A 23,350-nucleotide genomic window follows, 5' to 3' on the forward strand; every position below is an offset into this window, starting at 1 on the left:
ATCTGTGCTAACGCAGTGAATAACTCAAACTTAGGGAGGAGGCCTCGGATGTTAACGTGCATGAAACCAATGCTTTTACGGTTACAGAAGTCAACAAATGATAACGCCTGGGGAGTAGGAGTGATACTGGGGGCTACAGGGCCTGGGTTAACCTCTACATCACCAGAGGAACAGAGGAGGAGTAGAATACGGATACAGCTAAAGGCTTTAAGTACTGGTCTTCTAGTGCGTTGGATACAGAGAAAAAAAGGGGCAGGTTTCCGGCCGTTGTAGAATAGATTTAGGGCATTATGTACAGAAAAGGATATGGAAGGATATGAGTACAGTGGAGGTAAACCTAAGCGTTGGGTAACGATGAAAGAGATAGCATCACTGGAGGCACCGATTGAGTCGGTCTCCGTGTGTATGGGGGGTGGGACAAAGGAGCTATCTATGGCAGGTTGAGCTGGGCTGGGGGATCTACAATGAAATAGTACAATAAGAAATAACCGAAACAGCAATAAGCAAGGCATATTGAAATGGGAGAGAGGCATAAAGCAATCACAGGTGTTATTTGAGAGCTAAGACAACAGCTGGTAATGGCGACAAAGTTTGGGCTGAGGCTAAACATAAACAGGATGCGGTACTGTATAGAGGAACAGTCCAGCAGGCATCAGCTGTATAGCTGAGTTATCATAAGGTCCGGTGAACAGCAATAGGAGAGTTCGGAGGTTGTTCGGGGGCTGCTATAGCACTAGTGAGCAAGAGGCCACGGCTAGCGTGTGCTAGTGGGCTGGGGCCAGCAGATGGATCTTCGTGGTTGACGTCGTAACGGGAAACCTGTTGTAATCGCATCAGACGATTTTGTCGGCAGACCAGTCATGTTGGATCGTCGGGGCTCCGTGTCAACACTAGGAGGTCCCGTCCGGTTGACAGAGAGGTAGATAGCCGGGAGAAGGGCCTGGCTTGCGGCTAGCTCGAGGCTGATTAGCCAACAACAACGTCCATTTGATTGCAGCTATCTAGCTACGATGATCCGGTGTTAAAGGTCCAGTGAATCAGTGATTCCAGCAGAAAAACCGATATGTTCTGGGTCGATAACGCGCTGTGCAGACAGTGCAGACTGGCGGATAATAGTCCAGGCTAGAGCTGGCTGGTAGGTAGTGCAGGCCACGGACAATGGTGAGAAACCGCTAGCGGTGGCTAATGGCAAGTAGCTAGTTAGCTGGCTACTCCCATCCGGTAGACAGAGAGGTAGATAGCCAGGATATGGGCCTGGCTCAAGGCTAACTGGTGCTTGCTTCAAGGGCAGTGGTGATTAGCCAAACAGCAACATCCAATTTGGTTGCGGCTAGCTAGTTGCGATCCGGTGTTAATGTCCAGTGATTCAGTTATTCCGGCAGAAAATCTGATGTTCTGGGTGAAAACCGCTAACGGTGGCTAATAGCAAGTAGCTCGTTAGCTGGCTAGCTGGTATCAACTGGATATTCTAGATAAAAGGTAAGTCAATAATAGAATCCGTTCCACATTGAATGAGGTGGGTTGCAGGAAAGTATATTTTGTAGAAGGATGAAAAGTGTGATATGGAAATATGTACGAAAAATACAAAAAACAGGCTATTTACACAGACACACAACAAAGAACACGACCGCACTGCTATGCCATCTTGGATCGATAGATAGATAGATAGATAGATAGATAGATAGAGAGAGAGAGAGAGAGAGAGAGAGAGAGAGAGAGAGAGAGAGAGAGAGAGAGAGAGAGAGAGAGAGAGAGAGAGAGAGAGAGAGAGAGGAGAGAGGGAGAGGGAGAGGGAGAGGGAGAGGGAGAGGGAGAGAGAGAGAGAGAGAGAGAGAGAGAGAGAGAGAGAGAGAGAGAGAGAGAGAGAGAGAGAGAGAGAGAGAGAGAGAGAGAGAGAGAGAGAGAGAGAGAGAGAGAGAGAGAGAGAGAGAGAGAGAGAGAGAGAGAGAGAGAGATAGATAGATAGATAGAGAGATAGATAGATAGATAGATAGATAGATAGATAGATAGATAGATAGATAGATAGATAGATAGATAGATAGATAGATAGATAGATAGATAGATAGATAGATAGATAGATAGATAGATAGATAGATAGATAGATAGATAGATAGATAGATAGATAGATAGATAGATAGATAGATAGATAGATAGATCTATCTATCTATCTACAGTGAGGGAAAAAAGTATTTGATCCCCTGCTGATTTTTTACGTTTGCCCACTGACAAAAAAATGATCAGTCTATAATTTTAATGGTAGGTTTATTTGAACAGTGAGAGACAGAACAACAACAAACAAATCCAGAAAAACGCATGTCAAAAATTTTATAAATTGATTTGCATTTTAATGAGGGAAATAAGTATTTGACCCCCTCTCAATCAGAAGGATTTCTGGCTCCCAGGTGTCTTTTATACAGGTAACGAGCTGAAATTAGGAGCACACTCTTAAAGGGAGTGCTCCTAATCTCAGTTTGTTACCTGTATAAAAGACACCTGTCCACAGAAGCAATCAATCAATCAGATTCCAAACTCTCCACCATGGCCTAGACCAAAGAGCTCTCCAAGGATGTCAGGGACAAGATTGTAGACCTACACAAGGCTGGAATGGGCTACAAGACCATCGCCAAGCAGCTTGGTGAGAAGGTGACAACAGTTGGTGCGATTATTCGCAAATGGAAGAAACACCAAAGAACTGTCAATCTCCCTCGGCCTGGGGCTCCATGCAAGATCTCATCTTGTGGAGTTGCAATGATCATGAGAACGGTGAGGAATCAGCCCAGAACTACACGGGAGGATCTTGTCAATGATCTCAAGGCAGCTGGGACCATAGTCACCAAGAAAACAATTGGTAACACACTACGCCGTGAAGGACTGAAATCCTGCAGCGCCTGCAAGGTCCCCCTGCTCAAGAAAGCACATATACAGGCCCATCTGAAGTTTGCCAATGAACATCTAGAATGATTCAGAGGAGAACTGGGTGAAAGTGTTGTGGTCAGATGAGACCAAAATCGAGCTCTTTGGCATCAACTCAACTCGCCGTGTTTGGAGGAGGAGGAATGCTGCCTATGACCCCAATAACACCATCCCCACCGTCAAACATGGAGGTGGAAACATTATGCTTTGGGGGTGTTTTTCTACTAAGGGGACAGGACAACTTCACCGCATCAACGGGACGATGGACGGGGCCATGTACCGTCAAATCTTGGGTGAGAACCTCCTTTCCTCAGCCAGGGCATTGAAAATGGGTTGTGGATGGGTATTCCAGCATGAATATGACCCAAAACACATGGCCAAGGCAACAAAGGAGTGGCTCAAGAAGAAGCACATTAAGGTCCTGGAGTGGCCTAGCCAGTCTCCAGACCTTAATCCCATAGAAAATCTGTGGAGGGAGCTGAAGGTTTGAGTTGCCAAACGTCAGCCTCGAAACCTTAATGACTTGGAGAAGATCTGCAAAGAGGAGAGGAACAAAATCCCTCCTGAGATGTGTGCAAACCTGGTGGCCAACTACAAGAAACGTCTGACCTCTGTGATTGCCAACAAGGGTTTTGCCACCAAGTACTAAGTCATGTTTTGCAGAGGGGTCAAATACTTATTTCCCTCATTAAAATGCAAATCAATTTATAACATTTTTGACATGCTTTTTTCTGAATTTCTTTGTTGTTATTCTGTCTCTCACTGTTCAAATAAACCTACCATTAAAATTATAAACTGATCATGTCTTTGTCAGTGGGCAAACGTACAAAATCAGCAGGGGATCAAATACTTTTTTCCCTCACTGTAGATAGATTACTATAAAAGTCATAGTGACATGGTTAGGGTTTCACACTCAGGGGCGCATGAAAAGTAGAGCAATATGCCAGAACAAACAGATACATAAACTAAGCCATTACACTGACAAAACTATCGGATGACAAGTAAAGGCAGGAACAGATCCATTCAGCTGAATAAACAGTGTTCTCTGGCCAATGGCAAGGCCACAGAGTTGGGTTGGGACTGGGAAAGCCGGGACCTGACCTAAATGGGTTACATTATATCTGTGTGTCTGGGAGGCACAGGGACACTCTGCCACTAGAGGCAGGGGAAGGACAGGGCTGCTGTTACTGGCTTTAGTTGGGAGCTTTGCTGCTTTGCTTTTCTCTGCCTTGACACATTATATTCAGATGGAAGGGATTAGAGTCAGTGAAAGAACATTAGAGACAGTAGTCAATGTCAGTGTGAGAGACAGAGAGGCATAGAGTCACTGCCTTAACACAGGAGTCAGGAGATCATATTAGAGTCAGTGGGAGTCATCGGGGTGGATGGAGCTTTGCAGCAATCCTCTATGATAATATTTGAGTCAGTGGGTAAACATTAGTCGCTGAGAGAACATTACTGCCATTCCCTGTCATTATAGTCACTGTTACAATGTGCCAAGGAGACCTAGAGGAGTCCTAGTGGGAGGCGGGGGAGACCTAGGAGAGGCAGGGGGAGACCTAGGAGAGGTAGGGGAGACCTAGGAGAGGCAGGGGAGACCTAGGAGAGGCAGGAGGAGACCTAGGAGAGGCAGGGGGAGACAGGGAGAGACCTAGGAGAGGCAGGGGGAGACCTAGGGGGAGGCAGAAAGAGACAGGGGAGGTAGGGGGAGGCAGGGGAGACAGGGGAGACAGAGGGAGGTAGGGGAAGACAGGGGAGGTAGGGGGAGACAGGGGGAGGTAGGGGGGAGGTAGGGGGAGGTAGGGGGAGGTAGGGGAAGACAGGGGGACTGGGGGAGACAGGGGAGGTAGGGGGAGACAGGGGGAGACAGAGGGAGACAGGGGGAGGTAGGGGGAGATGGGGGAGACAGAGGGAGACAGGGGAGGTAGGGGGAGACAGGGGAGGTTTGGGGAGACAGGGGGGGTAGGGGGAGACGGGGGAGACAGGGGGAGGTAGGGGGAGACAGGGGGAGGTAGGGGGAGACAGGGGGAGATAGGGGCAGTTAGGGGGAGACAGGGGGAGGTAGGGGGAGACAGGGGGAGGTAGGGGGAGACAGGGGAGACAAGGGCAGGTAGGGGGAGACAGGGGGAGGTAGGGGGAGACAGGGGGAGGGAAGCGAGTCAGCACCTGTCACACACTGTGTGTCATCTTCAATATGCGCCCCCAGCACCTCACCCCGTGGGACGTGTCACTCCCCACACACCCAAAGAGTGTGACATGCCCTCGGAGGAGCTAAAGACACACACGCACACACAAGCATGTGCACACGCAAACACACGCACACACACACACTTCTCCTGAATCAAAAGCGCTCGGACAAACCCACTCTCCAAAATAACCGTAGAAAAGAGTGGGGAAGAAACCTGCTTTCGTTGTCTCTTTAGTAATACTGAGAAGAAAACACTCCCTAGCAGTCTGTGGGGAGACCTCATACCACTCACACTGCACACACACTACAAACAAACACACACACACACTTCATTTGCATTGACCCCCTTTTATACGCTGCTGCTACTCGCTGTTTATTATCTATGCATAGTCAATTTACCTCTAACTACATGTACAAATTACCTCAATTACCTCGACTAACCTGTACCCCTGCACATTGACTCGGTACCGGTACCCCCTGTATATAGCCTCCTTATTGTTATTTTATTGTTGTACTTTTTTTCTTACTTTTTTAAATATTTTTTTATATATATATATTTTTAGAAAATATTTTCTTACTTACTTAAAAAAAAAATCTTCATTGTAAGTAAGCATTTCACGGTAAGGTCTACAGCTGTTGTATTCGGAGCATGTGACAAATAACATTTAATTCGATTTGAATTGATTTGACACTGCACGCTCAGCTCATTTACATTCACACCCGGCATTTATCTGAAAATAAAAAAGCAATTACAGGAAATGTATGTGGAGGATAAAAATGCTGATTTCCACTCATTAGCAGCAGGTAGCTAAGGGCCACAAAATAAATGTATGGCGTTAAGAAAACAATGGGGCTGTTTCTTTTTTCTCTATTTTTTTCATGTTCGCCGGAAATTGCGCCTCTCGGATTCTGTGGAGGGCTTGGCAGTTGGCAGAGAGAGACAGGCAGTCAGAATCAAACTGTTTATGCTTTCTACTGGGTCTCAGTTGCCCTGATTGGACGTCAGCCAGCTTGACTGAGCTATAGCCTCTTTGTGATCTTACTCACGACACAGCCTCCCAGCCACACAGCCTACTTCACCAATGAGACGCCCCGCTGAGAGGACTCTCGACCAATCAGAGCACTGGAGTAGCAGAGCGTGATGGTCCTTGATTGTGGGAAAAGGGTTTTATACTTGCGAGGTGGAGACAGGGTGAATTTGGCCAAGGATATGTGAGAGGTTACATATACACTACCAGTCAAAAGTTTGGACACACCTACTCATTCAAGGGTTTTTCTTTATTTGTGCTATTTTTTACATTGTAGAATAATAGTGAAGACATCAAAACTATGAAATAACACATATGGAATCATGTAGTAACCAAAAAGGTGTTAATTTGTGGAATTTCTTTCCTTCTAAATGCCAATCAGTTGTGTTGTGACAAGGTATAAAGAAGATAGCCCTATTTGGTAAAAGACCAAGTCCATATTATGGCAAGAACAACTCAAATAAGCAAAAATAAACAACAGTCCATCATTACTTTAAGACATGAAGGTCAGTCAATACGGAACATTTCAAGAACTTTGAAAGTTTCTTCAAGTGCAGTCACAAAAATCATCAAGCGCTATGATGAAACTGGTTCTCATGAGGACCGCCACAGGAATGGAAGCCCCAGAGTTACCTCTGCTGCAAAGGGTAAGTACATTACAGTTACCAGCCTCAGAAATTGCAGCCCAAATAAATCCTCACAGAGTTCAAGTAACAGACACATCTCAACAACAACTGTTCAGAGGGGACTGTGTGAATCAGGCCTTCATGGTTGAATTGCTGCAAAGAAACCACTACTAAAGGACACCGATAAGAAGAAGATACCTGCTTGGGCCAAGAAACACAAGCAATGGACATTAGACAGGTGGAAATGTGTCCTTTGTGGTTCCAACCGCCGTGTCTTTGTGAGATGCGGTGTGGGTGAACGGATGATCTCCGCATGTGTAGTTCCCACCGTAAAGCATGGAGGAGGAGGTGTTATGGTGTGGGGGGTGCTTTGCTGGTGACACTGTCTGTGATTTATTTAGAATTCAAGGCACACTTAACCAGCATGGCTACCACAGCATTCTGCAGTGATACGCCATCCCATCTGGTTTGGGCTCAGTGGGACTATCATTTGTTTTTCTACAGGACAATGACCCAACACACCTCCAGGCTGTGTAAGGGCTATTTGACCAATAAGCAGAGTGATGGAGTGCTGCATCAGATGACCTGGCCTCCACAATCCCCCGACCTCAACCCAATTGAGATGGTTTGGGATGAATCGGACGGCAGAGTGAAGGAAAAGCAGCCAACAGTGGCTCACCATATGTGGGAACTCCTTCAAGACTGTTGGAAAAGCTGGTTGAGAGAATGCCAAGAGTGTGCAAAGCTGTCATAAAGGCAAAGGGTGACTATTTGAAGAATCTCAAATATAAAATACAGTTGAAGTCGGAAGTTTACATACACTTAGGTTGCCTTTAAACAGCTTGGAAAAGTCCAGAAAATTATGTCATGGCTTTAGAAGCTTCTGATAGGCTAATTGACATAATTTCAGTCAATTGGAGGTGTACCTGTGGATGTATTTCAAGGCCTAGCCAAGTATAAACGCCATGGGACCACGCAGCCGTCATACCGCTCAGGAAGGAGACGCATTCTGTCTCCTAGAGATGAACGTACTTTGGTTCGAAAAGTGCAAATCAACCCCAGAACAACAGCAAAGGACCTTGTAAAGATGCTGGAGGAAACAGGTACAAAAGTATATATATCCACAGTAAAACGAGTCCTATATCGACATAACCTGAAAGGCCGCTCAGCAAGGAAGAAGCCACTGCTCCAAAACTGCCATAAAAAAGCCAGACTACGTTTTGCAACTGCATATGGGGACAAAGATCGTACTTTTTGGAGAAATGTCCTCTGGTCTGATGAAACAAAAATAGAACTGTTTGGCCATAATGACCATCGTTATGTTTGGAGGAAACTGGGGGTGGCTTGCAAGCCGAAGAACAACATCCCAACAGTGAAGCACGGGGGTGGCAGCATCATGCTGTGGGGGTGCTTTGCTGCAGGAGGGACTGGTGCACTTCACAAAATAGATGGAATCATGATTAAGGAAAATTATGTGGATATATTGAAGCAACATCTCAAGACATTAGTCAGGAAGTTAAAGCTTGGTCGCAAATGGGTCTTCCAAATGGACAATGACCCCAAGCAAACTTCCAAAGTTGTGGCAAAATGGCTTAAGGACAACAAGTCAAGTTATTGGAGTGGCCATCACAAAGCCTTGACCTCAATCCTATAGAAAATATGTGGGCAGAACTGAAAAATGTGTACGAGCAAGGAGGCCTACAAACCTGACTCAGTTACACCAGCTCTGTCAGGAGGAATGGGCCAAAATTCACCCAACTTATTGTGGGAAGCTTGTGGAAGGCTACCCGAAACGTTTGACCCAAGTTAAACAATTTAAAGGCAATGCTACCAAATACTAATTGAGTGTATGTAAACTTCTGACCCACTGGGAATGTGATGAAATAAATAAAAGCTGAAATAAATCATTCTCTCTACTATTATTCTGACATTTCACATTCTTAAAATAAAGTGGTGATCCTAACTGACCTAAAATAGAGAATTTTTACTAGGATTAAATGTCAGGAATTGTGAAAAATTGAGTTTAATTGTATTTGGCTAAGGTGTATGTAAACGTCCGACTTCAACTGTATATTTTGATTTGTTTAACACTTTTTGGGTTACTACATGATTCCATATGTGTTACTTCATTGTTTTGATGTCTTCACTATTATTCTACAATGTAGAAAATTTTAAAAATAAAGAAGAACCCTTGAATGAGTAGGTGTGTCCAAACTTTTGACTGGTACTGTATATTGGCAGTAATGTCAATGGCAGTGTCCCAGATATAATAGTGCTGTATATGAAATAGAACTGACAAAAACAGAGTTATTTGGTTCATTAGAACATAGTATTTTAGAGTGGCACTTACAAGTAGCTAACAACACAAGTGGCATGAACAGTCACTAATTAGGTGAGGATTAAACTTTATGTCTAAACCCAAATGTCCAACCCCTCAAAGATAATATGAGGTGAGGTAATGTGTTGCTATGTGTCCTCAGTGATGTCCAAGAGACATTGACACATTGAGCAGCCAGTTAAAAAACATGACCTGGTCTTGTTGAGGTCATGTATGGTTTAGGGTCAGGGGGCAAGGGGGCAAGGTTAAAGGTCAGTGGTCAGTAGTACCTGTTGTAGACGTTGAGCAGCCAGTTGCAACACATGACCTAGTCTCGTTGAGGTCATGTAAGGTTTAGGGTCAAAGGGTCAGGGGCCAAGGTTAAAGGTCAGTAGTGGTCAGTAGTACCTGTCGTAGACGTTGAGCAGCCAGTTGAGACACATGTCCACACAGAGAGGGATGTTGACCACGATGGCCCTCCTCTCCTCCTCCAGTCTCTCGTACAGGCCGGTCAGGGCATGGATCATCTCCACCACATCCATCACATGTTCCCCATGCTGCAGATCCTGCTCCCTGAACACGTCCACCACACTCACCAGCCTCAGCAGATCCACTGGATGGACGCACACACACACACACACACACACACACACACACACACACACACACACACACACACAGACACACACACAAACACACACACACACAAACCACCAGGGACAGGAGAGTGAAGGAGAGAATGCTTATTCACCTTTTCCCCCCACTTAAGCGCTGACAGATGTTGCGAAGGCGCCAACCCAAACTAATTTGAATGGCCATCCCAGGCTGGGCAGAGAACTGAACATAAAAGGGTGTCCTCTAATGACAGATGTGATTGGATAGGGAGATAATGAGGTGGCAGAGCACAGGAGATGGCTGGAGTGGGTTAGGGTTGGGAGGGGAGAGGACATGGCTGGAGTGGGTTAGGGTTGGGAGGGGAGAGGACATGGCTGGAGCGAGTTAGGGTTGGGAGGGGAGAGGACATGGCTGGAGTGGGTTAGGGTTGGGAGGGAGAGGACATGGCTGGAGTGGGTTAGGGTTGGGAGGGGAGAGGACATGGCTGGAGCGAGTTAGGGTTGGGAGGGGAGAGGACATGGCTGGAGTGGGTTAGCGTTGGGAGGGGAGAGGACATGGCTGGAGTGGGTTAGGTTTGGGAGGGGAGAGGACATGGCTGGAGTGGGTTAGGGTTGGGAGGGGAGAGGACATGGCTGGAGTGGGTTAGGTTTGGGAGGGGAGAAAACATGGCTGGAGTGGGTTAGGGTTGGGAGGGGAGAGGACATGGCTGGAGTGGGTTAGCGTTGGGAGGGGAGAGGACATGGCTGGAGTGGGTTAGCGTTGGGAGGGGAGAGGACATGGCTGGAGCGGGTTAGGGGTTGGGAGGGAGAGGACATGGCTGGAGTGGGTTAGCGTTGGGAGGGGAGAGGACATGGCTGTAGTGGGTTATGGTGGGGGGGGAGAGGACATGGCTGGAGTGGGTTAGGGTTGGGAGGGGAGAGGACATGGCTGGAGTGGGTTAGGGTTGGGAGGGGAGAGGACATGGCTGGAGTGGGTTAGCGTTGGGAGGGGAGAGGACATGGCTGGAGTGGGTTAGGGTTGGGAGGGGAGAGGACATGGCTGGAGTGGGTTAGGGTTGGGAGGGGAGAGGACATGGCTGGAGCGAGTTAGGGTTGGGAGGGGAGAGGACATGGCTGGAGTGGGTTAGCGTTGGGAGGGGAGAGGACATGGCTGGAGTGGGTTAGCGTTGGGAGGGGAGAGGACATGGCTGGAGTGGGTTAGGTTTGGGAGGGGAGAGGACATGGCTGGAGTGGGTTAGGGTTGGGAGGGGAGAGGACATGGCTGGAGTGGGTTAGGTTTGGGAGGGGAGAAAACATGGCTGGAGTGGATTAGGGTTGGGAGGGGAGAGGACATGGCTGGAGTGGGTTAGGGTTGGGAGGGGAGATGACATGGCTGGAGTGGGTTAGGGTTGGGAGGGGAGAGGACATGGCTGGAGTGGGTTAGGGTTGGGAGGGAGATGACATGGCTGGAGTGGGTTAGGTTTGGGAGGGGAGAAAACATGGCTGGAGTGGGTTAGGGTTGGGAGGGGAGAGGACATGGCTGGAGTGGGTTAGGGTTGGGAGGGGAGAGGACATGGCTGGAGTGGGTTAGGGTTGGGAGGGGGAGATGACATGGCTGGAGCGGGTTAGGGTTGGGAGGGAGAGGACATGGCTGGAGTGGGTTAGGGGTTGGGAGGGGAGATGACATGGCTGGAGTGGGTTAGGGTTGGGAGGGGAGAGGACATGGCTGGAGTGGGTTAGGGTTGGGAGGGGAGATGACATGGCTGGAGCGGGTTAGGGTTGGGAGGGGAGAGGACATGGCTGGAGTGGGTTAGCGTTGGGAGGGGAGAGGACATGGCTGGAGTGGGTTAGGGGTTGGGAGGGGAGAGGACATGGCTGGAGTGGGTTAGGGTTGGGAGGGAGAGGACATGGCTGGAGTGGGTTAGGGTTGGGAGGGGAGAGGACATGGCTGGAGTGGGTTAGGGTTGGGAGGGGAGAGGACATGGCTGGAGTGGGTTAGGGTTGGGAGGGGAGAGGACATGGCTGGAGTGGGTTAGGGTTGGGAGGGGAGAGGACATGGCTGGAGCGGGTTAGGGTTGGGAGGGGAGAGGACATGGCTGGAGTGAGTTAGGGTTGGGAGGGGAGAGGACATGGCTGGAGCGGGTTAGGGTTGGGAGGGGAGAGGACATGGCTGGAGTGGGTTAGGGGTTGGGAGGGGAGAGGACATGGCTGGAGTGGGTTAGCGTTGGGAGGGGAGAGGACATGGCTGGAGTGGGTTAGGGTTGGGAGGGGAGAGGACATGGCTGGAGTGGGTTAGGGTTGGGAGGGGAGAGGACATGGCTGGAGTGGGTTAGGGTTGGGAGGGGAGAGGACATGGCTGGAGTGGGTTAGGGTTGGGAGGGGAGAGGACATGGCTGGAGCGAGTTAGGGTTGGGAGGGGAGAGGACATGGCTGGAGTGGGTTAGGGTTGGGAGGGGAGAGGACATGGCTGGAGTGGGTTAGGGTTGGGAGGGGAGAGGACATGGCTGGAGTGGGTTAGGGTTGGGAGGGGAGAGGACATGGCTGGAGTGGGTTAGCGTTGGGAGGGGGAGAGGACATGGCTGGAGTGGGTTAGGTTTGGGAGGGAGAGGACATGGCTGGAGTGGGTTAGGGTTGGGAGGGAGAGGACATGGCTGGAGTGGGTTAGGTTTGGGAGGGGAGAAAACATGGCTGGAGTGGGTTAGGGTTGGGAGGGGAGAGGACATGGCTGGAGTGGGTTAGGGTTGGGAGGGGAGATGACATGGCTGGAGTGGGTTAGGGTTGGGAGGGGAGAGGACATGGCTGGAGTGGGTTAGGTTTCAGAGAGGAGACACTTCTAGGCATTTTAGAAGTGCTTTTATAGAGCCTTCCTCAATCCATACTGAGAGAGAGGAAGGGAGACAGAGAGAGACATCTCCTCTCCTCTCCCAACCCTGAAAGAGAGAGAGAGAGAGAGAAAGAGAAAGAGAGAGAGAGAGAGAGAGAGAGAGAGAGAGAGAGAGAGAGAGAGAGAGAGAGAGAGAGAGAGAGAGAGAGAGACTTGGTAGTTACTATGGCAGCCTGGCAATAAACTATCCTAATGACACGGACTAGCAGACCAGCACACGATGAGGAGGGCTAGAGAGGGAAAAATAGAGAGGTAGAGAGAGAGAGAGAGAGAGAGAGAGAGAGAGAGAGAGAGAGAGAGAGAGAGAGAGAGAGAGAGAGAGAGGTATAGCGTTTTCAGCAGTGCGTTCATGCTGTGCTTTCGCAGGCCATTTTACCGTGTCGGAGGGACGGAGAGGGGTGGAGAGTTGAACGGAGAGAAAGCGAGAGCGTGAATGGAGAGAGCATGAAAAAGGATGTGAGCAGCCGCCTGTGGCAAAGCGTGGCCGCAGGGCTAACTCAGGGTCAGGGGGAGCCAGAGGGCAGTGGGGAAGGGAGGGAGGAGAGGAGAGGAGGAGACGTCTGGACTGTGGAAGATAAAGCTACTATGCTGGGTCCTGGAGGTGACTCATGTTTATGCCTCACTCATCCACATGACCTTGGCTAATTGCCTCCCCTCATGTAACTCAATTGGGCCAATTAATTAATTTAATTATCCTGCATGACAAACACAATACGTACATCTCAGAGCCTTCTGCACCCGCCGCAGCTTCATGGCTGTCCGGTACGCTGAGAACTTGATATTGTTCAGATCCGCTAATGAGGAAAGGAGAGATGGAGAAAGAGAGGGAGATAGGGAGATAGGGAGAGAGAGAGAGAGAGAGAGAGAGAGAGAGAGAGAGAGAGAGAGAGAGAGAGAGAGAGAATTGAAATTAAATTGAGAGAGAGAGAGAGAGAGAGAGAGAGAGAGAGAGAGAGAGAGAGAGAGAGCTCAGAACTGGACAAGAACCTGACACCCTCAGCACACAGGGGGACAAACACCTACCTGGAGGTGACAGCATTCCCTCCCCCATATGCCCCCCTAGGCACAACTACGACAACATAACCAACAAAAATGGGTCACGACTCCTGCAGCTCTGTCGCACACTGGGTATGTACATAGTCAATGGTAGGCTTCGAGGGGACTCCTATGGTAGGTACACCTATAGCTCATCTCTTGGCAGTAGTACTGTAGACTACTTTATCACTGACCTCAACCCAGAGTCTCTCAGAGCGTTCACAGTCAGCCCACTGACACCCCTATCAGACCACAGCAAAATCACAGTCTACTTGAACAGAGCAATACTCAATCATGAGGCATCAAAGCCAAAATAACTGAATAATATTAAGAAATTCTATAGATGGAAGGAAAGTAGTGTTGAAACCTACCAAAGAACAATTAGGAAACAACAAATTCAATCCATTCTAGACAACTTCCTGGTCAAAACGTTCCACTGTAATAGTGAAGGTGTAAACTTGGCAGTAGAAAACCTAAACAGTATATTTGACCTCTCAGCTTCCCTATCAAATCAAAAAATCTCTAACAGAAAACCAAAGAAAAGTAATAACAGTGATACATGGTTTGATGAAGAATGCAAAAACCTAAGAAAGAAATTGAGAAACCTATCCAACCAAAAACATAGAGACCCAGAAAACCTGAGCCTACGCCTTCACTATGGTGAATCACTAAAACAATACAGAAATACACTACGGAAAAAGAAGGAACAGCATGTCAGAAATCAGCTCAATGTAATTGAAGAATCCATAGACTCTAACCACTTCTGGGAAAATTGGAAAACACTAAACAAACAACAACACGAAGAGCTATCTATCCAAAACGGAGATGTATGGGTAAACCACTTCTCCAATCTTTTTGGCCCTATAACAGAGAACAAACAGCAAAAAAATATACATGATCAAATGCAAATCTTAGAAACAACTATTAAAGACTACCAGAACCCACTGGATTTTCCAATTACATTGAATGAACTACAGGACAATATACAAACCCTCCAACCCAAAAAGTCCTGTGGTGTTGATGGTATCCTCAATGAAATGATAAAATATACAGACCACAAATTTAAATTAGCTATACTTAAACTCTTTAACATCATCCTTAGCTCTGGCATCTTCTCCAATATTTGGAACCAAGGACTGATCACCCCAATCCACAAAAGTGGAGACAAATTTGACCCCAATAACTACCGTGGGATATGCGTCAACAGCAACCTTGGGAAAATCCTCTGCATTATCATTAACAGCAGACTAGTTCATTTCCTCAGTGAAAACAATGTACTGAGCAAATGTCAAATTGGCTTTTTACCAAATTACCGTACGACAGACCACGTATTCACCCTGCACACCCTAATTGACAAACAAACAAACCAAAACAAAGGCAAAGTCTTCTCATGCTTTGTTGATTTCAAAAAAGCTTTTGACTCAATTTGGCATGAGGGTCTGCTATACAAATTGATGGAAAGTGGGGTTGGGGGAAAAACATACAACATTATAAAATCCATGTACACAAACAACAAGTGTGCGGTTAAAATTGGCAAAAAACACACACATTTCTTTCCACAGGGCCATGGGGTGAGACAGGGATGCAGTTTAAGCCCCACCCTCTTCAACATATATATCAACGAATTGGCGAGGGCACTAGAACAGTCTGCAGCACCCGGCCTCACCATACTAGAATCTGAAGTCAAATGTCTTCTGTTTGCTGATGATCTGGTGCTTCTGTCACCAACCAAGCAGGGCCTACAGCAGCACCTAGATCTTCTGCACAGATTCTGTCAGACCTGGGCCCTGACAGTAAATCTCAGTAAGACAAAAATAATGGTGTTCCAAAAAAGGTCCAGTTGCTAGGACCACAAATACAAATTCCATCTAGACACCGTTGCCCTAGAGCACACAAAAAACTATACATACCTCGGCCTAAACAGGTAACTTCCACAAAGCTGTGAACGATCTGAGAGACAAGGCAAGAAGGGCCTTCTATGCCATCAAAAGGAACATAAAATTTGACATACCAATTAGGATCTGGCTAAAAATACTTGAATCAGTTATAGAACCCATTGCCCTTTATGGTTCTGAGGTCTGGGGTCCGCTCACCAACCAAGAATTCACAAAATGGGACAAACACCAAATTGAGACTCTGCATGCAGAATTCTGCAAAAACATCCTCCGTGTACAACGTAAAACACCAAATAATGCATGCAGAGCAGAATTAGGCCAATACCCGCTAATTATCAAAATCAAGAAAAGAGCCGTTAAATTCTATAACCACTTAAAAGGAAGCGATTCCCAAACCTTCCATAACAAAGCCATCACCTACAGAGAGATGAACTTGGAGAAGAGTCCCCTAAGTAAGCTTGTCCTGGGGCTCTGTTCACAAACACAAACAGACCCCACACAGCCCCAGGACAACAACAACAACAACACAACTAGACCCAACCAAATCATGAGAAAACAAAAAGATAATTACTTGACACATTGGAAAGAACAAACAAAAAAACAGCAAACTAGAATGCTATTTGGCCCTAAACAGAGAGTACACAGTGGCAGAATACCTGACCACTGTGACTGACCCAAACTTAAGGAAAGCTTTGACTATGTACAGACTCAGTGAGCATAGCCTTGCTATTGAGATAGGCCGCCGTAGGCAGACCTGGCTCTCAAGAGAAGACAGGCTATGTGCACACTGCCCACAAAATGAGGTGGAAACTGAGCTGCACTTCCTAACCTCCTGCCAAATGTATGACCATATTAGAGACACATATTTCCCTCAGATTACAGCGATCCACAAAGAATTCGAAAACAAACCCAATTTTGATAAACTCCCTTATCTACTGGGTGAAAAACCACAGTGTGCCATCACAGCTGCAAGATTTGTGACCTGTTGCCACAAGAAAAGGGCAACCAGTGAAGAACAAACACCATTGTAAATACAACCCATATTTATGTTTATTTATTTTCCCATTTGTACTTTAACTATTTGCACATTGTTACAACACTGTATATATACATTATATGACATTTGAAATGTCTTTATTCTTTTGAAACTTCTGAGTGTAATGTTTACTGTTAATATTTATTGTTTATTTCACTTTTGTTTACTATCTACTTCACTTGCTTTGGCAATGTTAACACACGTTTCCCATGCCAATAAAGCCCTTAAATTGAAATTGAATTGAAATTGAAATTGAATTGAAATTGAATTGAGAGATAGAGAGAGAGAGAGAGAGAGAGAGAGAGAGAGAGAGAGAGAGAGAGAGCAGTGCCAAGAATGTGCAAAGCTGTCATCAAGGCAAAGGGTGGCTTTTTGAAGAATTTCAAATATAAAATATATTTTCATTTGTTTAACACTTTTTTGGTTACTACATGATTCCATATGTGTTATTCCGTAGTTTTGATGTCTTCACTATTATTCTACAATGTAGAAAATAGTAAAAATAAAGAAAAACCCTGCAATGAGTAGATGTGTCCAAACTTTATAAATGTTGGCAAGGACATCCTACTCGTCTGCCCTCATCTTCCCTGTGTTTATCAGCCCATCAGTGAGTCATTAGCAGGGGCCCTGTTGCTACATAATGCCACTCCCTCCATGCCTATGTGTGTGTCTGGACAACCCCCCCCCAAAAGCCACCCGATGCTGGTAAATAAGAATTTATTAAAATGCAGGCAAAAGCAATCACAGAGCCGTCAAATTGTTCCCGCAGGTTAATGAGAATGGTGTCGTCGGTCTCTGCGGGTGTCTGAAATATGGGCCCTTCATGAGGTATGGGGTGATGGTGGCGGGGCCCCTGTGGGCCTCTGGAGGCCCCTGCGGAGGTGCCCGGTAAGGTCCTAACTCTTTCATTGTCTTTGTCTTACCCAGCGCCTGGTACAGCTCCGTCATCTTTGGATGATCCCAGCACGTCGTCTGGGCCTGATGGCTGAGGGAGGAGGAAGGAAGAGGGGAGAGAGGAAGGAGAGGGAGGAGAGGGAGGAGGAAGGGAGAGGGGAGAGAGGGAGGAGAGGGAGGAGATGGAGGAGGAAGGGAGAGGGGAGAGAGGGAGAGAGGGAGGAGAGGGAGGACATAGTTAGACAAGAGTAAAGAGGGTTACAAAGGAGAAAGTAGAGTTTGAAGTTGAAGAGTTTCATTCCAAAACGCTATTTATCCATTTTCAGAAATGTTGGTAAATTAGCTTTTATTGTTTAAAGAAATTATGAAAGAGACTGGTGTGTTTTTTCACTGTCTAATCATGGCATGGGGTTGTTCAATGACAGACATGTATTTGTTTAAAATCTATCACTTGATGGTTTGATTTCAGAGAGACAAATTATCATGTATTTTTTGCAAATGCTATATATCCGCCTCACTCTCAGAGAAATAAGTAGAACTGCTAGATTTTACACAGTCAAATGTAACAAATTACATTTTTTTATAAAGAAATGTACAAATGATATAGTCCCGTGTAGCTCAGTTGGTAGAGCATGGCGCTTGCAACTCCAGGGTTGTGGGTTCGATTCCCACGGGGGGCCAGTATGAAAAAAAGAAAAGTAAGTTGCTCTGGATAAGAGCGTCTGCTAAATGACAAAATATTTAATAATAATAATTTTAAAAAGAGATCTGTATGTAAAACATTTAAGTTTGACATTTTAGTAATTTAGCTCTTATCCAGAGCGACTCACAGTAAGAGCACTCATCTTAAGATAGCTGCTGTAGGTGAGACAACCACATACAGTGGAGAAAAAAAGTATTTAGTCAGCCACCAATTGTGCAAGTTCTCCCACTTAAAAAGATGAGAGAGGCCTGTAATTTTCATCATAGGTACACGTCAACTATAACAGACAAATTGAGCTTTTTTTTCTCCAGAAAATCACATTGTAGGAGTTTTTATGAATTTATTTGCAAATTATGGTGGAAAATAAGTATTTGGTCACCTACAAACAAGCAAGATTTCTGGCTCTCACAGACCTGTAACTTCTTCTTTAAGAGGCTCCTCTGTCCTCCACTCGTTACCTGTATTAATGGCACCTGTCTGAACTTGTTATCAGTATAAAAGACACCTGTCCACAACCTCAAACAGTCACACTCCAAACTCCACTATGGCCAAGACCAAAGAGCTGTCAAAGGACACCAGAAACAATATTGTAGACCTGCACCAGGCTGGGAAGACTGAATCTGCAATAGGTAAGCAGCTTGGTTTGAAGAAATCAACTGTGGGAGCAATTATTAGGAAATGGAAGACATACAAGACCACTGATAATCTCCCTCGATCTGGGGCTCCACGCAAGATCTCACCCCGTGGGGTCAAAATGATCACAAGAACGGTGAGCAAAAATCCCAGAACCACACGGGGGGACCTAGTGAATGACATGCAGAGAGCTGGGACCAAAGTAACAAAGCCTACCATCAGTAACACACTACGCCGCCAGGGACTCAAATCCTGCAGTGCCAGACGTGTCCCCCTACTTAAGCCAGTACATGTCCAGGCCCGTCTGAAGTTTGCTAGAGTGCATTTGGATGATCCAGAAGAGGATTGGGAGAATGTCATATGGTCAGATGAAACCAAAATATAACTTTTTGGTAAAAACTCAACTTGTCGTGTTTGGAGGACAAAGAATGCTGAGTTGCATCCAAAGAACACCATACCTACCGTGAAGCATGGGGGTGGAAACATCATGCTTTGGGGCTGTTTTTCTGCAAAGGGACCAGGACGACTGATCCGTGTAAAGGAAAGAATGAATGGGGCCCTGTATCGTGAGATTTTGAGTGAAAACCTCCTTCCATCAGCAAGGGCATTGAAGATGAAACGTGGCTGGGTCTTTCAGCATGACAATGATCCCAAACACACCGCCCGGGCAACGAAGGAGTGGCTTCGTAAGAAGCATTTCAAGGTCCTGGAGTGGCTTAGCCAGTCTCCAGATCTCAACCCCATAGAAAATCTTTGGAGGGAGTTGAAAGTCTGTGTTGCCCAGCGACAGCCCCAAAACATCACTGCTCTAGAGGAGATCTGCATGGAGGAATGGGCCAAAATACCAGCAACAGTGTGTGAAAACCTTGTGAAGACTTACAGAAAACGTTTGACCTGTGTCATTGCCAACAAAGGGTATATAACAAAGTATTGAGAAACTTTTGTTATTGACCAAATACTTATTTTCCACCATCATTTGCAAATAAATTCATTAAAAATCCTACAATGTATTTTTCTGGAAAAAAAATTCTCATTTTGTCTGTCATAGTTGACGTGTACCTATGATGAAAATTACAGGCCTCTCTCATCTTTTTAAGTGGGAGAACTTGCACAATTGGTGGCTGACTAAATAAAAAAATTCCCCACTGTATCACATCAAATACATAGGATACGAACATTCCATTCCAGCTAAACAATGGATATATATCGGTTTGCAACAAATAAAAAACATTTTCATACACATCTAAAATCTATTAATAAAAAAAGCTGAGAACATTAATATTTTACACACACATGAAGGTACCTATAAACAATCATTTCTGATGAAAAAACACAACTGTGAAAAAAATTGGTGGATGTAGCGTTTAGGAAATAAACTCTTCAGTTGTTTCCAACTATGAGCTTATGGACCTGTAAAGCTCAGACACACAGCAGCAATCAGACAGTAGGACTACATTCACTCCTCACTGTGCACCGGCTACAGCCCTACTGCTCTGACGGAGCTAAGTAAATATGATATTTCATTTTCTTTATTTCTTTACATTTGCAAACATTTCTAAAAACCTGTATTTGCTTTGTCATTATGGGGTTTTGTTTGTAGATTGATGAGGGGAAAAAATACAATTTAATCAATTTTAGAATAAGGCTTTAACGTAACAAAATGTGGAAAAAGTGAAGGGGTCTGAATACTTTCCGAATGCACTGTATGGCGGCCATGTTTGAGGTTTCACACAGAGAGCTGCTACTGTCTCTACACGTCATTAAACAGACAACCTATCCTAGCACTCCACCTTCCCAGCCCCTAGTACAAGGAGCAGTGCAGGAAAAGGAAAATGTACCATGGGAAAAAACGATAGCCAATAAATAATTGACGAGCTCAGCTAAATAAATGAGCGAGCCCCAAGCAGGAAATTTGCCAGGACCCGGGGGCCACTCCAACGCCCGTCATTACCTGTATGAGACTGTTGGATTGATTAGGTGCCCAACAGAGTGCCCGTCAGATATTCCCCTCCAGTGGCACAGTTACACAGCCCATAAGGGGGGGGCATGAGGGCTAACAGCAGTGAATAAGAAAATAAATACACCCGTTTGTAAAAGAGATACGCTGACAAAACACACACACTCACACACAGTACACAAACACACACACACACACACACACACACACAGAGACACCTCAGAGCTGAAAGATAAACACAGTCCAGCCAGCGGGATGTAGCATTGATGAAGTAAATAGATAAGTGGTCAGCGAGGGGCTTAGCTCGATTTTGTTCTCCTAGGGATACCTTATGAATGTGTCTTCTCCTGGTAACTCAATACTGCCATCTTAACAGTGACTCAATACTTTTTTTATATCCCAGTTAGACTTACTTGATGTAGTAGGGCACTTTGTTTGGAGAGATGGCACGTTCCCAGGGAATCTGCACTGAACCTGTAAGGGAAAATCAATCGCTAAGGCACATCAAGCATGAAAAGCCATTTGCACATAACCACTGACCATGTTCACGTCCCAAATGGCACCCTATTCCCTATTTAGGGCCTATTCCCCATAGGGCTGTGGTCAAGAGTAGTGCACTATATAGGGAATAGGGTGCCATTTGGGACGTGGGCCACGTCGATCCAGACAGTCTGTGACCATTCAGAGGGAGAGCGCAGTACATAATAGGTGGACTAAAGCTGAAACGGTAAACACAGCCTTTTGTGTCCCAGAAAGGATTACTGTTGGTAAAGGCCAATGGAAAATGAGAGGTGAAGGAGTCACACACCCGGTCAATGTAGCATTTTAGCTGTAAGCTTAGCTAGAGGGGCAAAGCTAGCTGGGACTGGAATAGGCTAGACTGGAACGGATGGGAGGTAAAGGGAGACGCGCGGGGACACACAGACGTGGACACTGTACTCGGACGTGGACACAGTACTCGGTGAGGCATCTACACACCTTTACACACACACACACACACGCAAACACACACAGGCGGGGAGAACCAGCTCAGCCCCAGCTCAGCCCCAGCAGCGTGACAGTCCTTACACAGCGTGACTGTAGCAGAGCTGGGGGGGACTGAGGACGGCAGGAGTTCCCTTTTAATATTATACCACGATCACAGAGCAGCACATATGCACACACACACACCCACACAGCATGGGCAAAATCAAAACAATCAAAGAGAATCACGGAACCATCTCTATCTCACTACTGCTGCTGTGACTCAGTGGGGGATTATGGTACAAAGCCTGCCCACTCTACCCCCGACCCAGACACCACAGCCTCAAACAGCCTCACACAGCCTCACACAGCCTCACACACAACCTCACACTGTGACCAACCATGTTCTAACCCTCTTCCCTCCTATAACCCCCCAACCCATCCTAATTTTCAGCCTCCCACCCCCTCCTCCCCCCAGCCCCTATACAGGCATGGCACAGCATGTTACAGCACCCCGGTGCCAACTTTAAATGAAGGGAGAGGAGCCCTTACTGGACAGGAAGTGCTGGGATCCAGGGCCAAAGTCTCTGTGAGCATCCTGCAGCTGCTTCAGACGCTCTTCAATGGAGCCCTGCGAGGAGACACACATATTTACATTACATTACACGTATACACACACACACACACACACACAGCAGGGGCGAAATCAAAGAGAATCATGGAACCGTCTCCATCTTGTCTCATACCCCCTACATACACACCCACCCCTCCTCCCTCCCTCTCCCCTCCTCATCCTTCATTTGGCAATTAGATAGTGCTACCTCCCCTGTCACCCCTGCCTCCCCTGCCACCCCTGTCTCCCCTGCCACCCCTACCTGCCCTGCCACCCCTACCTCCCCTACCTCCCCTGCCACCCCTACCTCCCCTGCCACCTTGCCTTAGCACTTTGAAGAGCATCAGGTAGGGAAAGACGACACAGAATCTACTCTGTTCTGTTCAGCTCTGTTCAAATGAGGACAGTCATTTCACAGTAAGCGGGAATAGAGGTGTGGGGGCGGAGGTATGGGGAAAGTGGACGCATACACACATCACAATCCAGAGGGATTTGAGTTGATGAAAATAAGTTGTGCCATTCATTGTCTCTGTACGTTGTGTTTTGTCAATGTGGCTGTCCCAAAAGGGATTTGTTGAGGACTAATCCTGGTTTATTTACAAGGTATTCGATTCAGTTTATAAATCATTGTCAGAGGATGTCGAAACATCTCCACAAACAAAGGGCACTAAATCCACTCACACACACAGAGAGAGAGAGAGAGAGAGAGAGAGAGAGAGAGAGAGAGAGAGAGAGAGAGAGAGAGAGAGAGAGAGAGAGAGAGAGAGAGAGAGAGAGAGAGAGAGAGAGAGAGAGAGAGAGAGAGAGAGAGAGAGAGAGAGAGAGAGAGAGAGAGAGAGAGAGAGAGAGAGAGAGAGAGAGAGAGAGGCACAGTTATCCCTAGGTACTTCTAGGACAGGCAAGCCCAACGAGCTGTGATGAGAAGTTAGTGTTATGGAGAGGAGAACATTACCACCGCTCAACAAACACATGGCTGAGCAGGAAGCACTCAATTCGTACGTAGATTGCTTTGGACTAATTTGGACCAGTTTGAATGCGGCGTGGAGATGACTGTGCCAACTCTGCAGCGCAC

The 23,350-nt window shown here is 46.6% G+C and overlaps 1 protein-coding gene across 1 annotated transcript in view; it reads right to left on the bottom strand.

Moving 5' to 3' along the window:
- Positions 1–23,350, bottom strand: part of LOC121532286 (dystrophin-related protein 2) — a 131,283-nt gene that overhangs the window by 44,982 nt on the left and 62,951 nt on the right. Inside the window, exons 8-12 of the mRNA XM_041838143.2 lie at positions 22,218–22,296; positions 21,116–21,176; positions 17,439–17,500; positions 13,269–13,343; positions 9,481–9,685 (exon numbers count right to left, since the gene is read on the bottom strand). Of these exons, the coding sequence (XP_041694077.1) occupies positions 9,481–9,685; positions 13,269–13,343; positions 17,439–17,500; positions 21,116–21,176; positions 22,218–22,296 (482 nt within the window). The remainder of the gene's footprint in view (positions 1–9,480; positions 9,686–13,268; positions 13,344–17,438; positions 17,501–21,115; positions 21,177–22,217; positions 22,297–23,350) is intronic.

This window comes from Coregonus clupeaformis, chromosome 2, assembly GCF_020615455.1.
Source record: "Coregonus clupeaformis isolate EN_2021a chromosome 2, ASM2061545v1, whole genome shotgun sequence".
Classification (NCBI taxonomy): Eukaryota; Metazoa; Chordata; class Actinopteri; order Salmoniformes; family Salmonidae; genus Coregonus; species Coregonus clupeaformis.